The sequence below is a fragment of the Arvicanthis niloticus genome, chromosome 1, assembly GCF_011762505.2.
Source record: "Arvicanthis niloticus isolate mArvNil1 chromosome 1, mArvNil1.pat.X, whole genome shotgun sequence".
NCBI classification, from domain to species: domain Eukaryota; kingdom Metazoa; phylum Chordata; class Mammalia; order Rodentia; family Muridae; genus Arvicanthis; species Arvicanthis niloticus.
Genome location: NC_047658.1, coordinates 7,112,767 through 7,127,929, shown reverse-complemented (window position 1 = coordinate 7,127,929; position 15,163 = coordinate 7,112,767). Strand labels below are relative to the sequence as shown.

The 15,163-nt window shown below is 47.9% G+C and overlaps 1 protein-coding gene and 1 pseudogene across 2 annotated transcripts in view; one reads left to right on the top strand and one right to left on the bottom strand.

The window, feature by feature from the left end:
• Positions 1-415: 415 nt before the first annotated feature.
• The window catches only part of Acp7 (acid phosphatase 7, tartrate resistant (putative)), a 28,224-nt gene continuing 13,476 nt past the window's right edge, over positions 416-15,163 (top strand). For both annotated transcript variants that reach the window (XM_034512383.2, XM_076930744.1), the window contains exons 1-4: positions 416-455; positions 1,184-1,463; positions 14,213-14,413; positions 14,818-15,000. In XM_034512383.2, coding sequence (XP_034368274.1) covers positions 1,343-1,463; positions 14,213-14,413; positions 14,818-15,000 — 505 coding nt within the window. In that variant the 5' untranslated portion in view covers positions 416-455; positions 1,184-1,342. The remainder of the gene's footprint in view (positions 456-1,183; positions 1,464-14,212; positions 14,414-14,817; positions 15,001-15,163) is intronic.
• Positions 6,615-7,688, bottom strand: LOC117715530 (eukaryotic initiation factor 4A-I pseudogene; annotated as a pseudogene).

Below are 15,163 nucleotides of genomic sequence, written 5' to 3'. Positions count from 1 at the left end.
GGAAGCAGGAGGGAGATGAAAGATGCTGAGGGCTCGACGGAGATGGAAGGGAACCCCGAGGTCGCGGCCTCCCGTGGGACCGAGGGTGGGTTTCTGTCACCAGGGGGGCTCCGCAGCTGGGGCGGTGGGACGCCTAGGGACAAGGCAGCCTTACCTGTCCCGGCGCTAACCTGCTGTCTGGTTCGGAGGTGGCGGCGTCCCATGCTTTTCTGGGTCCCCTCTTTCTGCGCCCCACCCTGAGGGGGACGTGAGGGTGGGCGTGGGGCGCCAGGGACCGGCCGGACCTGTGTGACCCGGGGCTCGGGCTGTCTGGGGAGCCCGTCACCTGAAGCAGCCGGCTCTTCCGGGGCTGGGACACCTGTGGGCGGCAGGAGCCTGTGTCCCTGCAAGCTCATAAATACTGCAGCGCATCGGTGGCCGAAAGGACCGTGAGGGCGGCTGGCGCGCCCCTGAGGGTGAGCCTGGGTCCCCTTCCCTATTGCGCCCCCCACCCCATGCCCCAGCTCTCAGCCTTCGGTGGACGGTTCCTTCAGATCCGAGGCACCTGTCCAGGTCCCGGGGGCAGGTGGACCGATCTTCAGAACCTCAGTCGGCCAGAGAGCTGAGGAGAAACCGGGGTTCAGGCACATGCAGGTTCAGGGCTGCGGAGGCAGCTGGGATGAGGATGGAGCCCGGGGAAGAGAGAGACCTGTAGGCAAGGTGGGATGCTGGGGACAGGAATGAGAAGATGCTGGTCCAGGCAGGTGGAGCTCATGAGGAATCTGGGAGTAGAGTTGGGGTTATCGGGTCCTGAGGAATATGTGGAAATTTGAGGATGAACTAGAGACTGGGCTCAGGGGACAGTGGGATGCTAAGAATTTGGGGAATAGATCGATAAGAGAAGGCAGAGATGTAGAGATGTAGTTGTCAAAGGCATCGCCGGCCTCAGCCACCCAGCCCCCTCCCAAAACAGGAGCCTGGGCCGGAAGGGTTCAAACTCAGCTGCATCTCATCCTAGCCGTGCCATTGAGTCACCGGTTGCTCAGTTTCCTATATGTGACTGGGTTGGTGATGTCTGTCGCCACCACCTCACAGGAATGCTGTGAGGCCTCCTGGCATTAATCTATGCAAAGTGCTGAGCAGCGAGGCTCGAGAACCTCATTAATTATTCTCTCACCAGCATCTCCTTCACCACTCCCCTTAGAGACCTTTCAGCCATTCAGTCTTCCTCCCCCACGGACACCCTGACAGACGGACAGACGGCCCTGCCTGGCATCGGTCCACTCTCCATCCTCTGTGGGACCCACCAACGGAATTTGAGCACATCCCTGCATTCCACTCTGCTTCCCACCATCCCCCTACCATGAGCCCCTTTCTTGGAGGCTGGCTCTTCTTCTGTCTGCTCCTGCTTTTCTCCCTGGGAGTCCAGGGGGCCACAGAGTATCCTCGTGCCACACCAGAGCAAGTCCATCTGTCCTACCCAGGTAAGTATCTTGACCCTTCACCTCATTCTGCTACTCCTTCTTCAGCCCTGAGGTCTTCTGTTGAGTGAAGGGCTCAGGAGAAGGCCAGGCTGGTGACTTAGCCTTCCAGCCTCAGTGGTGTGCCTCTGTGAAATGGGATTTCAGCAGGCTTGTGTCCCATTGTGTGTGGAAGGATATCAGCTCATCACAAGCTGCTGTGCTCCTGCTCTGAAGGACCATTCTCGATAGCCTTGCTATCTTATCTCAGGGCCTGGCACGTTATCACACTGACTTCTGAAACCAATTGTGGAAGAAACCAGTAAAAGATGGTGGGGATTGAGAGAAAGGGGCCACCTCTTTCTCCATCTCTCTTTTCTTCTTTCTGGCAGAAGGGCCCCTTCCATCTCCTCTGGGTTTTGGAAATAGGTTCATGTAGCCTAGGCTAGCCTCAAATTTGCTTTGTAACCCAGGCTGACCTGAATCTCCTGCTTCTACCTCCCAAGTGTTTTTATTCTTTTGGGAGTTTCTCATACTTGTAGCCCAGGATATCCTGAAAGTCTCCTGTACCTTCTGTCTTAGCCTTTCAGGTGCTGGGGTTGCAGAAGTGAACTACTATCATCATCTTCTTCCTCTTCCTCCTCCTCCTCCTCCTCCTCCTCCTCCTCCTCCTCCTCCTCCTCCTCCTCCTCCTCTTCTTCTTCTTCTTCTTCTTCTTCTTCTTCTTCTTCTTTTCCTCTTCCTCCTCTTCTTCCTCTCTCTCTCCTCTCTCTCCACCAAACTGAACTACCCTCAGGCCATTTTTTTTTTAAACATCTCGTCTTTTCCATCTCTAGCCCAGGTTAGCCGTGAATTCTCACTCCTCCTGCCTCAGCCTTCCAAATTTTGGGATTTCAGGCATGAACCACTGCTTCAGGCTGGGAAGATATTTTATTTATTAAGAGGGGATGGGAACAGGGTGAGGCGACTCTAATCCCAGGACTCAGAATATGAAGGCAATCGAATCAGGAGTTCAAGACCAGCTTTGACCAATGAGAACATCTGAAGCCAGCCTGGGCTACAGGAGACCCTGCCTCAAAATGAATGGACGAAGGTGGATTGATTCAAAGCCACCCTCGACTACCTAGTGAGTTTCAGGCTAGCCTGGACTATATGAGACTCTGTCAAAAAAGAAAAGGAGGTCATAGGGCATATGGGCTCTCTGTGTCCAGACTGCCTGGGTTCAGATCCCAGGTTTGTTACTTCATCTGGCAAGGTACACGGGCACTGAGGGCCAGTGGGGTAATAGGACCTTGTGCTGAGCATTATGGGTTGCCGGTTGCTTTCTGTGGAGTCACAGGACTGAGCTCCAGGTGTAGAAGGGACACTCTCACCCACGTTTGTGTTAGAAGTGAGTTATGCCACTGGATATAACTGCCAGCCTTAGGGAACTTCCACTTATGTGTGGGGCTTTGTTTATGTGTGTGTTGATTTGTTTTGACTCAAAAAAATTCAAGGTAGTGAGTTTCACAATATTTTCTTTAGAGGTTTTTTTTTTATTACATGCATTCATTTGTGTGTGTGTGTGTGTGTGTGTGTGCTATGTGAGTGAGCGTGTGTGTCTGTGTGTGAGTGTAGGTCAGAGGGCAGCTCTCAGGGGTCAGGTCTGTCCTTCCACAGGGGGAGTCCCAGGGTTGAACTCAGGTCACCAGGCTTGGGTAGCAAGCACCTCTACCCACTGAGCCATCTGGCCAGTACCACAACATTTGCATATGTTTATATCCTGTCACCCTTGCCCTGTCCTTCCTCTCCCATCCCTCCTCCCTCTCTCTCACTGGTCCTCTTCCTCCTCAGACCATCTCCCTCTGCCCGCATATGGGCATGCATATGTGTGTGTGTGATTGGCCAGATCTAGGTTCCCCATGTGAGAAAGGACATTGTCTATTTGCTGTTCTTCATTTCAAGCATCCTTTCTCTCCCCCTTCCTTTTACACTGCTTCCTCTTCTTCATAGTCTCTCTTCTACTTATGTGTTTTAAGATTTTATATATACGATATATGATGATATATATGATATAATTATTATATAGAATATAAGATATAGAACATTCATATATAGAATATTTTATATACAATAATATATAAATGTATATTACACAATATGTATAGTCTCTCTTCTACTTATGTGTTTTAAGATTTTATATACATGATATATGTATATGATATAACAGCTATTATATCATATATAAGATATTTATATATAGAATATATAAACAGTAATATATAATAATAACATTATATATGATTAACATATATTTAACTCTGGATCCTACATATGAGAGAAAGTGTGATATCCACCCCCATCTTTCTCTCTATCCCTCCCTGTCTCTCTCTCTCTCTGGTTTTACCATGTAGCTCAGGCTTGCTCTATCTGGTTTTACCATGTAGCTCAGGCTTGCTCTATCTGGTTTTACCATGTAGCTCAGGCTTGCTCTATCTGGTTTCACCATGTAGCTCAGGCTTGCTTTGAACTCACAATCTTCTTCCCTCAGCATCCTAAGAGCTGCACTCAAGGTGTGCTCAAGCATGTCTGGCTATGTGATGTGTGTGTCCATGTGCGTGTGTGATGTGTATATATAATCTCACATCTCCATACTTATCATGATAAAAATGAAAACCTAGGCTAAGTATAGTGGCATATACTTTTAATCCCAACACTCAAGAGGCAGAGGAACCCAGATCTCTGAGTTTGAGGCCAGCCTGGTCTACATAGGAGGTTCCAAGCCATCCAGGGCTACATAGTGAGACTCTGTCTTAAAAAAAGAAAGAGAAGCTGAAGAGAAGGCTCAATGGTTAAGAGCACTGACTGCTCTTCCAGAGGTCCTGAGTTCAATTCCCTGCAACCACATGGTGGCTCACAACCATCTGTAATGGGATCTGATGCCCTCTTCTTGTGTGTCTGAAGACAGCTACAGTGTACTCATAAATAAAATAAAACTTAACAAAAAGGAAGAGGAGGAGGAGGAAAAGAGAAGAGAAAAAAGAAAAGAAAAGGAAAGGAGAGGAGAGGAGAGGAGAGGAGAGGAGAGGAGAGAAGAGAAGAGAAGAGAAGAGAAGAGAAGAGAAGAGAAGAGAAGAGAAAAGAAAAGCAGCTAGATATAGCTCTGTAATCCCAGGACTCGGGAAGAGGAGGAGGCAGGATCAGGAGCACCTGTGTTACCCACTGAGCTGAAGGCTGGGCTGGGCAACATGAGATCCTGTCCAGGAAGAGAAAGGGATGGTGGTGGGGGCGGGGCCGGGGCCCGGGAGGAAGCAGTACACTGACAGCTTGGGTTGAAGTTGAGCAGTGGAGGCCCTGATTGGCAAATGTGACTGCCTGGGGTTCATCTCAGCACTGGCAAAAACCAACTCCACAAAGAAGAAAACAGAAGCAAAACTCCCATAAATGTCATTTTTATTGAGTGAGAAATATTTCTACCAAAGAAGAAAGTTAATGAAGAATGCCATTGTTTAATGTTTTTATTATTATTATTATTATTATTATTATTATTATTATTATTATTATTATTGGAGGACAGAGGACAACTTGAATCAGTTCTCAGTTCTCTCCTTTCACCATGTGGATCCTGGAGACTAGACTCTGGTCGTCAGGCTTGGTGGCAGGTACCTTTATCCACTGAGCCATCTCACCAGACCGTATTTTTAAATCTCCCTAAGTTTTTAAAGAATTTATTGCTGAGTGTGTAGTGCGTGTGTGTGTGTGTGTGTGTGTGCGTGCACATACAATGATGTATGTGTGGCGGTCTGTGAAGAGAATCTTAATGACTTGCATGCTTTCAAATCTCCTTGAACATTTTGTACTTACTGCTGTGAGTGCAGGTGGAGGTCTGAGCACAGCTTTTAGGAGCTGGCTCCCTCCTTCCACCACGTGGGTTCTGCAGCTTCACCTTGGTAGTCAGCTTGGTTGGTGGCAGGTGACTTTAGTCACTGGGCTAGCTCTTTAATGTCAGCCAGGGTTTCTGCCGGGTTTGCCCCCTGTTCGGTCTGTCTGGATCCACTGCTGTGGGTGTGTCGGAGAAGGACATACTGTAGTCTGTGATTGCTGTGGCTCCTTCTTCTCGAAACTACACCAAAATGTAAACATATGCTTGTTTCTCATCGTGGAAAAAGGCAAAGCTTTTAACTTTGAAATAATTTGAGACTTCTGGAGGAATTCCTGTGGTGGTAAAGCCACCTGGACCTGCTTGCACACGCTTACAATCACAGTACTCTGAAGGCTGAGGCAGGAGGACACTGAGTTCAAGATCAGCCTAGACCTTGTCTCAAAAATAATAAAAGTATTTAATCCCAGCACGTGGGAGGCGGAGGTAGGTGGATCTATGAGTCTGAGGTCAGCCTGGTCTATGTAGTATGTTCCAGGCTACCCATGGCTATATAGTGAGACCCTGTGTCAATATATATAATTTATAACAACAATAATATAAAATACATATAATTAATAATAATAATATATGGAGACTCACTCTATTGAGGTAGAGTCGAGCCATAGGTCATATAAACTGGAATGATGTTAATATTAACAGAGTACACTATCTTTATTTAAAGTTAGTTAGTTAGTTAGTTAGTTAGTTAGTTTTTGTTTTATTTTTCGAGACAGGGTCTCTTTGTGTAGCCCTGGCTGTCCTGGAACTCACTCTGTAGACCAGGCTGGCCTCAAACTCAAAAATCTGCCTGCCTCTGCCTCCCAAGTGCTGGAATTAAAGGTGTGCGCCACCACTGCCCAGCAATTAATTTATTTTTTATATTAGTTTTTTTCTTTCAAAAATTTGGGCTTGCTATATTTTGGATTCCCTATTTATTTATTGTTTTGAAACAGTCTCACTATGCAGCCCCAGCTGATCTGCAAGTCACTGTGTAGACCAGTTTGTCCTCAAACTCATAGAGATCTGCCTGCTTCTGTGCTGGGATCAAAGGTGTGTGCATCAAACCTGGTTGAATTTCTTATTTTTTTAATTAATTAATTAATTAATTAATTTTACTGTTATCTATATGAATTTATTTCTTTGGCCACAAAAAGTGACATTTATTCAGAGAGAGAGAGAGAGAGAGAGAGACTGAAACAAAACAAAAACAAGATGTCCATCCCTTGGCTCCCTTCCCTCCCCCTCCAGCTGTTCCTCAGTCCACCCCTCAGGACTGAACCCTGGGCTAGGGCCAGGTAGCAGCACAGCCCCTCAAATGAGGTCAGCAACGTTGAGGGGCATCTCTTCAATGGAGGTGTTGTAGAAAGCCTCAATGTCTCGAAGAGTCCTCTCGTCTTCTTCAGTCACCATGTTAATAGCCACACCCTTCCGGCCAAACCGACCACCTCGACCGATTCCGTGGATGTAGTTTTCCTGTTGGTGGGAAGGTCGTAACTGATGACTAAGGAGACCTGCTGCACGTCAGTGCCTCTGGCCAACAGGTCAGTGGTAATTAATACTCTGCTAGAGCCAGATGGGAACTCCCTCATGATTACATCTCGTTCCTTTCGGCTCACATCGCCATGCGTGGCGGAAACAGTGAAATCCCGGGCATGCATCTTCTCAGTGAGCCAGTCCACCTTCCTTCTGGTATTGATAAAGATGACTGCCTGGGTGATGGTCAGTGTTTCATACAAGTCACACCATGTGTCAAGCTTCCTCTCCTCTCGTTCCACATTGGTGTAGAATTGGCGGTTACCCTCCAGGGTCAACTCTTCCTTCTTGACAAGAATCCGAATAGGGCCTCTCATGAACTTCTTGGTCACCTCAAGGACATCAGAAGACATCGTAGCAGACGACAAAACTACCTGTGTGTGACTGTTGAGCTTTTGGAATATACATAGATCTGATCCTTAAACCCACGGCTTAACGTCTCATCCGCTTCCTCCAGTACGAACATCTTGATGCATTTGGGGGACGGTATCTCCAGTTAAGCATATCAAACACCCGGCCAGGGGTGCCCACGATGATATGGGGAGCTTCCATTTGCAGCTTCTGCACCTCAGCACGCTCGTTGGTGCCCTCAATACAGGCATGACAAGAGGCACCCATGTAGTCTCCTAATGCCATAACCACCTTTTGTATCTGCTGAGCCAGTTCACGAGTGGGTGCCAGAACCAAAGCCTGAGTGACCTTTAGATCTAATTCAGTCTGCTGCAGAACTGACATGGCAAATGTAGCTGTTTTCCCAGTCCCAGACTGGGCTTGAGCAATCACATCATAACCCTTGATACAAGGAAGAATAGCTCGCTGCTGGGTGGAAGAGGGCTTCTTAAATACCATGGAGGACAGATTCTGAGAGATTCATGTCATCCAAGCTATCCACAATCTCATTCCAGTTACTCTCGATGACGCCTTCCGGCTCCATCCCATCGGGGCCGTTCTCTCTGGATCAAGAATCCTGACTCACAGAAATGATCCTTAGAATCTTATATGGATTTCTTACTTGTGTGTCTGTACGCCATGTATATACCCGTGGAAGCCAGAAGAGGACATCTGACCCCCCTTGAATCGACATGTGGGTGCTGCAAACTGAACCCAGGTCCTCTGGAAGAACAGCCGGTTCTCTTAACCATTGAGCCAGTGCTCCAGGCCTCTGACATCTTTTTACTGTTGTTGGTTTGGAGACAGCATCTCATGCAGTTCAGATTGGCCTTTTAACTCCCTATGCAGCCAAGAAAGGTAACATTTAAGCAACAGTGGTAGGATTATTTAAAACTTGAGCTGGGTGGAGAGATGGTTTAGCAGCTAAGAGCACTGGCTGTTCTTTCAGAGGACCTGGGTTCAGTTCTCAAGACCCACATGCTGGCTCACAACCATCTGTAACTCCAGGTCCAGGGGCTCCAGTGCCCTCTTCTGACCTTTGCAGGGTATCAGGCATGCATGTATAACACAGACATACATACACTGATACATATACACAAGGTAAACTTTAAAAAAATTGTTAATTGAAAATTAACAGCTAAGCTATAGCCCATTGGTGGAATATTTGCTTGGTCTATGCAGAGCCTAGGGCCAAACAAAGAAAAGAAAAAAAATGAAGCCAGGCACAGTCATGCGCACCCAAGTAATCCCAGCTACTCCGAGGCTGAGGCAGGAGACTTGTTAAATTCAGGAGCATGAAATCAGATTAGCTTCAAAGAAACCCATGTAAAAACAAAAGGGAAACCGGGTATGGTAATAACACTGTGAGTTCCAGACCATCCAAGGCTACTGAGTAAGACCCTAACCCTAACAAAACAAGGCACACTTGGGACAATTCTGGTTAAACCTCAGGCCTCACTCAAATGTCCCCACGGTCCCCATGAATTTTTGTCACAGCCCAGGATCTCATCTTGTGTTTAGGGATGGTACCTTCTTCATTTCCTGCTGCTGCTTTGATGAGATCCATAGGCGAGGCTAACCTCAAACTAGAAATCCTCCTGCCTCAGTGTCCTGAGTTCTGGGGCTGCAAGGCCATGCACCATCACACTCTGCACTTGAGATTTTTTTTTTTCTTTTGTGACCTCTGTATTTTCTGAGTACTGTCAGTTATTTCGTAAAATATCATTATTTTAGGTCTTTCTGCTATTGTTTCAAGGTTAGTACTAAGGTTGTATTTGGGGCAAGAAGATTGTGGTTGTGACTTTGTGTCCCTCCCTCCCTCTCTGCATGTGGTATCAGAGGGTCTGTGGTGTAGACCCTGATTGGTTGGCTGCTGGATCGATCCACTGTAAAGCCTTTATTCCTTCCTTTGTAGCTAATGAATAGCTTGGGGAAAGATGACTCAAGAAGATGCAAGTCCTGTTTCTCCACAGATTTTTCACTCACTAGTTTTAGCATCCATCGGCAGCTTCTGCCTGAAGTAATTCTTAGTGTTGTGCCTAATTGGGACTTTTTAATTTTTTATTTCCTCTTTCCATATACACGTATGATTTTATTCCTTCTTTTGATTAAAGAAGAAACTCCACCTCTTACATGTTAGCCAAAGGCTGTGCTGTTGAAGCCACACCCCACCCCCCACCCGCTCTTGGGGGGGGATTCTAGGCAGGGGCTCTACCACTGAGCCATTACCCCCAGCCCCTCACTGGGGGATCCTAGGCAGAGGAGCTCTACCACTGAGCCACGCCCCCAGCCCCTCACTGGGGGATTCTAGGCAGGGGCTCTACCACTGAGCCACGCCCCCAGCCCCTCACTGGGGATTCTAGGCAGGGGCTCTACCACTGAGCCACGCCCCCTTCTGTTCCTTTCCATCTCATTGAAATTTTAGTGTTAGGAAGAGCCTTCCCTCCCTCCTGCCTACTTCATTCATTCCTTTAGCCAATGATGTCTTTCTACCACAGATTTGTGAATATTTCTTTTATTCTCCTGGTGAAAATTCAGTGCTATCATTGCTGATTGCTGTTCACAATGTCCCAGATTTGGGCTCTTGTAATTTGTTTGCATTGGCTTGGTGTGTGTGTGTGTGTGTGCTGCAGATATCAGTGGTAGAACATTTGCTTAGTATGTCAGATGCCGTGAGTTCCCCTGTGCCTGAAAAGAAAACCCCTTCTTCCTGTATTACTTTGAGGAGTAGGATTGCCTAGTTTTGTCCTCAGCCTCACGAATCCACTAGGACACTGTTTTCCATGCAATTTTCTTCCCCACTCTCTTCAATGTGTTGATGCTATTTGTTTTGCAATATAGCCATATGCTTATGTTCTCTTAAGTTTTATTGTATTTAGGAGTGTGCATGCGTGTGTGTGTGTGTGTGTGTGTGTGTGTGTGTGTGAAAGAGAGGGAGAGAAAGAGAGAGAGAGAGAGAGAGAGAGAGAGAGAGAGAGAGAGAGAGAGAGAGAATAATATACCTGGAAATTCAACCTGGAGATGGAGATGTGTCAACTCTCACTGTTGTGCTGAATCCCATTCCCCATCCTCATCCACCCACTCACCTTCCTGTAATCCATCTTTTTAGCTCCTGAGGTGTCCTTTCTGTATTCCCTTTGTACGTGTGAGCAGTGCCTTCATAGTTCTGCATCCTCATAGTTCTGCATCCTCATAGTTCTGCATCCTCATATGACTATGTTTATGTCTGACACTCGCCTCGGAGTCCAGGCTCATCTCAGCCTCCTGTGGATGGGCTTACACGTGTGCACCACCATGCCCCACTCATATATCTCTCTCTTCCTTCCCTCCACCTCTCTCCCTTCTCTCCATCCCTTTCTTCTTTCCTCCTTCCCCTTCCCTCTCCTTCCCCCTCTCTCCTTCCCTCATTTCCTCCCTCTCTCCTCTCCCCCTTCCCTCTCCCCTCCCCCCTTCCCTTCCTCCCTCCCCACTGCCACCTCCTTCCTCTTTCTTTTTTATCAGGTTCTCCCTCCTTTGCTTGGGCTGTCCTCGAACCTGCCATCCTCCCTGGCTTACAAGATGTGCTCCACCTCATTTGGTCCTGGTAAAGGAATCCATGTCCTTGTTTTGTTTGCTTGTTTGTTTGTTTTTCAAGACAGGGTTTCTCTGTGTAGCCCTGGCTGTCCTGGAACTCACTCTGTAGACCAGGCTGGCCTCAAACTCAGAAATCCGCCTGCCTCTGCCTCCCAAGTGCTGGGATTAAAGGCATGCACAACCACCGTCGTCCATAATGTTGTATCACTTGGTGTTTTTGCTTCTTGTTGTTCTATTTGGTGTTTGGAGATCGTTGACCTGGAGCTCACCGTGTGGCCTGGCCTGCCTGGCTTTGAACTTTGGAATTACTAGGCCTCCTCCTGCCCCTACCTCTTGCGTGGTATTTTGTTTATTACTTGTGTGGGCCCAGGGGGATATGCGCATGTGCAGAGATCAGAGGACCGCTTGCAGGAGTTGATCTCTCTCCCTCCACCGCGGTTCCAGGATTGAACTCAAGTGCTCAGGATTCGCAGCAACTGTTTGACCAACTGAGCTTTACGGGGTTTCTCTGTGAAGCCCTGGCTGTCCTGGAACTGACGCTGTAGACCAGACTGGCCTCGAACTCACAGATATCCTTCCACCCCTGCCTCGGGAGTGCTGGGATTAAAGGCATGCACCACCATGGCCCAGCCCTCGTGGGCTTTTTAAAGCCTTGATTGTGTTCCTTGACTCTTGATTTGAGAATCTGAATTGCATATTCTTCTTCTGAAGCCCCTCTTAGTCTTGGGAGTTCTTTTACTTTTTAATAAAATCTATGTTTGTCTTGCAAAAGGAAGGAAGGAGAGAGGAGAGAGAGAGAGAGAGAGAGAGAGAGAGAGAGAGAGAGAGAGAGAGAGAGAGAGAACCTGGTCTGGCCTGTGCTATAAAAAGCCACTGTGGAAAAAATTACTCTAGAGTCAGGCATGGTAACTGACTGCTGTTATCTCAGTGGAAGCAGCCTGAATGGAAGTTCAAGGCCATTCTGGACAACACAACAATTCCCAAGCTAACCTGGGGTACAGTAGGAGACCCTGTCCTTCCTTGCAGACAGAGTGAGTTCACAGTTTCCTCCTGCCCTACAGCTGGCCTTTGCCCTCCAGTGTTTACCTGGATGACCTCCAGATAGTCTGGGGCTCTCAGATGATATCATGAGTGTGCGATGTTGGCTGCAGGCTAGCACACAGAGAAGATATGGGGACATTGACTCAGCCCATAAACCTCATTGTGTCAGACATTGTTGCAAGTTCTTTGCCTAAGGTTGTCCCTCCGAGTCACCAAAGATGACTGCCAGGGCATTCTCAAGATGCCAAACCTAGGAAGCTCCAGCCACTCCATACAAAGGCACAAGACCGTAATGGTGTTTGCATAGAACCTCGGGCACACTGTAAGTCACCTCTTGATGACTCAATGTACAACATAGTAGACTGGAAAGTAGCTATTACATCACGATGCTTCCTTGTTTTGTCTTAATTTTTATTAGTTTATATTTATCATACGTCACGAGCTTCATAATGACACTTTATTTTTTCTTTCCCTTTCTTTTTATTTATTTATCTATTTTGGTGTGTGAGTGTTTAAGACTTATTTCTTTATTTTATGTATATAAATGCACTGTAGCTACTTCAGACAGACCAGAATAGGGCATCAGATCCCATTACAGACGGTTGTGAGCCACCATGTGGTTGCTAGGAATTGAACTCGGGTCCTCTGGAAGAGCAGTCAATGCTCTTAACCACTGAGCCGTTTCTCCAGCTCCCTACTTTGGTTTTTTGAAACCTGGTTTCCCTGTATAACCCTGGCTGTTCTGGAACTCAATCATAGACCAGATTAGCCTTAAACTCTGAGATCCATCCACCTATGCCTCCTGAGTGCTGGAACTAAAGGTGTGTGTGCACCACCACCACCTGGCTCACACTGCCATTCCATGCATGTATGTAATGTATTTCTTCACATTCACTCACCACTCACCCTCTCCTCTTCTGTTTCCACCTCCACTGGTCCCCTTCTTCTTCTAACTAGTCTTTCTCCTATCTTTATGTCTTTTGGGCATTTGTGTGTGTGTGTACCTATGTGTGTATGTGTGCATGCATATGTGTATATGCACGAGCATGTGCATATATGTATGTGAGCATATTATGCACATGTGTGTACATGCGTGTCTTTTCATGTACACACGTGTGCACATGCAAGTGTGTGCATATGTGTGTGTGTGCACACATGTGTGTACATGTGTGCTATTGTGTGTGTCTGTGTGTCTGACCCCATGAGTTTCTTTAGGGTTGTTCACAGAAGCATGGGTGAAGAGTGATTTGCAGGAGCATGTGAAGAATATAGATCCTTGGGGATGGGCTCTGCCTGAGTGTGCCTCCCTCTCCTCCATGTTTGATTTTTTAAATTTTAAACAGAGTCTTGCTATGAATTTAGCTCAGAATTTCTTATAAAGTCAAGGCTGGCCTAGAAATTCCAGTTCTCCTGCCTCAGGGTCCTGAGTACTGTTATATGATGCTGGGTTTGGACCAAGAGCTTTATGCACGCCGGGCAGGCACTCGACACACGGAGACACAGTCCCAGGCCCTCTCCTGAAATTTTATTTTTATTATTTTCTGCATGTGTATGAGTGTTTTGCCTGCATATATGTCTATGAACTATGTACATGTCAGGTGCCCTCAGAGACCAGAAAAGGGCAGGAGATCCCCAGGAACTGGAATTACAGACAGTTGTGAGCTGCCATGTTGGTTCTGGGAATTGAACTCAGGTCCTCTGGAAGAACAGTCAGTGCTCTTAACCACCAAGCTGTCTCTCCAGCTCTGCAAATATTTTTATAAATTCATTTATTATTTTGTTCGTGTGGGAGGGAGGCATACCCATGCCACAGTACACAAATGGAGGTCAAAGGCCTTTGTTTTTAGACAAGGTCTCACTTTGTAGCCCTGGAGGGTCTGCAGTTCCCTTTGTAGATCAGGCTGGCATCAAGCCACAGAAATCTGCCTTCTTCTTTCAGGATTAAAAATCGCCCAGCTGAAAGGACGATTTTGGAAGCCGTGTAGATCTTGGGGATGGAACTCAGGTCATAAGGGTTGAGCCATTTTGATACCTGTTTCTCTCCTGAGGATTTTCAACTCATAGTTGGTTGAATTCCAAGACCTGGAACCCAGGATCCAACCTGCCAATTGTATTTGTATGCACCCATGCTTCTGCACAACCTTGCAGGATAAATAACCTTATTCCATTTCACAAACGGGGAAACTGAGGCTGGGGGGGGGAGGGGCGCAAAGCCACCCCCAAGGGCCTCAGCTTGGAAATAGCTGAGGGGCTAGTCTGAACAGCAGTTTCTAAGTGTCATCCCATTCCTGCTTGGTAACCTGTTTAGGCTCTTCTCTGATTCCTCTTTCCTCAGGTGAGCCAGGCACCATGACTGTGACCTGGACCACGTGGGCTCCAGCTCCGTCTGAGGTGCAGTTCGGCACGCAGCTGTCTGGTCCTCTCCCATTGCGTGCCCATGGCACCGCCAGCGCTTTCGTGGATGGAGGAATTCTGCGGCGCAAGCTCTACATCCACCGTGTGACACTGCGGAAGCTGCTGCCAGGGGCCCAGTATGGTGAGAGGACTAGGGGTGGGCAGGAGGGAGGAATGTTCTAGAAGCTATTGAGACCTGTGGTGGAGGCTGGGCTGGTGGCTCGTCTGTGTGGGACAAGGGATATGAGTCCCTTGACTAGGTGTAATGACACAGGCCTGTGATCCCAGCACTTGGGAGGAGGCAGGAAGATTCGAAATTCCTGGTTATCCTGTGCTACATAGAAAGTCAGGGATAAGCCTGGGCTACCCGAAATGTTTCTAATAATAATAGTGATGATGGTGACGATGATGATGATGACGACCACGATGATGCCCCTTATGTTTCCTCCCCCTCCAGCGGCCTGAGTGTAGGGCCTTGTGGGAAGGTCCTGGTCCCTGCCTCCCCACCTGACAGAGGTCTGTTTTTTTCTTCTCTTCTTCCCTCAGTTTACCGTTGTGGCAGCTCTCAGGGCTGGAGCCGGCGGTTTCGCTTCACGGCCTTGAAGAATGGGGTTCACTGGAGCCCCCGCCTGGCTGTGTTTGGGGACATGGGGGCTGACAACCCGAAGGCCCTGCCCAGGCTACGGAGGGACACCCAGCAGGGCATGTTTGATGCAGTGCTCCATGTGGGTGAGGCACCGGCGAGGGTGCGCCTGGAGGCTGGCGGACTGGGTGCCCATCAGTCCTGTGCTAGAATGGGCTGGGCTAGTTCTGAAGGGACAGGGCTAGGGGCTGAGCGTGGGATCCGAGGCTAGTCCCAGATGTGAGGTCCCTATACGTTCCAGCATTGACT